At 50.2% G+C, this 2,345-nt stretch overlaps 1 protein-coding gene across 1 annotated transcript; it reads right to left on the bottom strand.

Moving 5' to 3' along the window:
* Positions 1–876: 876 nt before the first annotated feature.
* Positions 877–1,737, bottom strand: LOC123039672 (disease resistance protein PIK6-NP-like). The gene has a single exon (XM_044462730.1). It carries the CDS (start codon positions 1,735–1,737, stop codon positions 877–879), a length of 861 nt encoding a protein of 286 aa, XP_044318665.1.
* Positions 1,738–2,345: the final 608 nt, after the last annotated feature.

Genomic DNA, 2,345 nt, shown 5'->3' with positions numbered 1-2,345 from the left:
TAATGTCTCCCACATCCTACCCCCGCCTCGATGATGTGAATAGTGTCGTCGGAGGATGTGTGGAAGTATGTCTCCATCGGATGTCGCGGAATTCGATCGGTGCTGGTCTTCAGTGGATCTATTTGGATCCAGATTTTGTTTGTCTTCTTTCGTGTGGTTACAGGTTTGATCTTTCCATTCTATAACTCTCTTCATCGGCGATGGTTGTTGCTCTTGTGCGTCGGTACTTTGGGGCCTTAGCACAACGACTTCCTGACTATCTACTACAACAAGGTTTGTCCGGCTCCAGTGAGGGAGGGGCGATGAGGGCGGCACACCTTCGGCTCGCTCCAGCGCTTGTAGTCATAACTAGATGCTCCATGGATGTGGTTGTAATTTTTTTTTACCTCTAGTGTTCTATGTACTGCCATGATTTATGAGTAAATTGAAAATTTTTCTCGCAAAAAAAAGAGATTGTGAACTAACAAATTCTCAGACACCTGATAATTAAAAATACCAATACCCTTGTAGGGTAATTAGTGTGGGTAATCTAATCGCAATTATATCTAGATCCCACCAAATGAGTTTGGCTTACATTTAATTTTTCGGGATTGCTAAATCTCAGTTGACTTTAATCAAGCCTCTGTCGATGCTATATTCATGGGATCTTACGTGATGTGGGCAAAAAAATAAATAGATTTTTTATTTTTATTTTCTGTTGCTTGACTAAAACTTTGTTAAATCTTAGTGGACTGGGATCTAACCACACCTATGTTTTTCTTCCTTGATTAACATGAAACTTCCTGAGTGTCTTAAATAGACAGACTGATAGATTCAAACACACAAAAAAAATCACAAACCGATAGATCGATATATATAGGCAGTTTGTGAGTGTATTTACCTCATGTCCTTCAGAATCTCCTTGAGCATGTTAGTGAGGTCGTCTTCATCCTTGTTGTCGATGTCATCTAGGGGTTCTTCTTCCTTGATACCTTGCGCGTTATCTACTTTTGGCTTCACGATTTGGCGAAGCATGCGCCTCAGCAGTCCCTCCATATCCTTTGTGCCGCGGAACGCCTGGGACACGGAAACTTGTGCTTGGCGTTGGAAGTCCGCCTCCAGCTGCTGGCACACCTCCATCGCCAGTGTAGTCTTCCCGAGCTCCCCGAACCCCACGATGGAGAACACCTTGGGCTTCATGTCACGCTCACTGTTAATCACAGCCTTAACCATCGTGGCCAGTTCGGTAGCCTGCTCCGTGATGCCCACGAGATGGTCACGGTCGTTTGCTGCCAGGCTGCGCGCATGGCGGAGCACTGGCGCAGAGGTAGAAGGAGATGTAGAGCGGCTCAGCGCCTTACGGCTGACGCCGTAACGCGCATCACGCTCACTGATCACGACAGCACGGGCGCGGAGCTCCTGGATCTCACGAGCCAGCCGACGGCGAGTGAAGAGCGTCGTGAGGATGCGCTTGGACCAGACGAGAAAGCCGTCTCTCGGCCGGCACCGGATGCGGAGGATGTAAAGGTGAACACAATCCTCCGCGTCGTATGCGAGCTCGCGAACCTGCTTCATCCACGCCCGGATGAAGTGGTCCACGGCGCCCTCGTCGGCATCGGACAGCATGCGGAGGATGGCGTTCATGGTGTCCAGCTCGTCCCTGAGCTCAGCCACCTGGCCGGCTACATCGCGGAGCTGCCGGTACTCCTCCCCCACCAGCTGCCCGACGATGGACACAATCTGCGTCGTCCCCTCCATTCTCCCCGGCTCTCCCTTGGCTCTCTTGACTCTCTCGAAGGGTGAGTGGCTGGATCGGAGATGCACAGTTTTGTGGTGTGGTTCATTTATTTTTTAGAAGAACAGGGAGGCAGATGCTCATTTATCAGGTGAGCTGTTTTACGGTGATTGGGTGAGTACTTGGAGTACTTAGCAGTACTTACATGTCTGATCACGTCTGATTTTTATTAGCCGTCAGATCTTGCGGGGAATTTTAATTGATTAAATTTAATATGTTAATTGCGATAAGGGCATAATGGTCCAGGGGAAATATCTTTTCTTGAACCGATCACCCTTGGACCAGATCCATGTCTACTCGATCCAGTTCAGAATCCTCCTCCGATCTATTCGTCGCCGCTCGCCGCTCCTGACCTTCTCCGTCCTCGACCTGCCCGGCGAGAGGAATAAATTCATCGTCCTCGTCCTCCACCCAACCAACCCCAGCCCCCCACGCCGTCACCGAAGAAGAAGAAGGCCGGATCTGCGCCGGCTGAATCGGCGGCGACCGCGGCGGGCGATCCCATCTCTTCGCGCGTACCATCCTTAAGGTATGAATTCGGCTTGGCGTTCTGCTCGTTCTCTTGGCCGTT

This window comes from Triticum aestivum, chromosome 2B (assembly GCF_018294505.1).
Source record: "Triticum aestivum cultivar Chinese Spring chromosome 2B, IWGSC CS RefSeq v2.1, whole genome shotgun sequence".
Classification (NCBI taxonomy): domain Eukaryota; kingdom Viridiplantae; phylum Streptophyta; class Magnoliopsida; order Poales; family Poaceae; genus Triticum; species Triticum aestivum.
The sequence above is the reverse complement of the archived record's forward strand: the minus strand, read 5'-3'. Positions and strand labels throughout refer to the sequence as shown.

Coding starts and splice junctions, on each gene's coding strand:
- LOC123039672 (XM_044462730.1), bottom strand. CDS start 1,737: ATGGAGGGGACGACGCAGATTGTGTCCATCGTCGGGCAGCTGGTGGGG.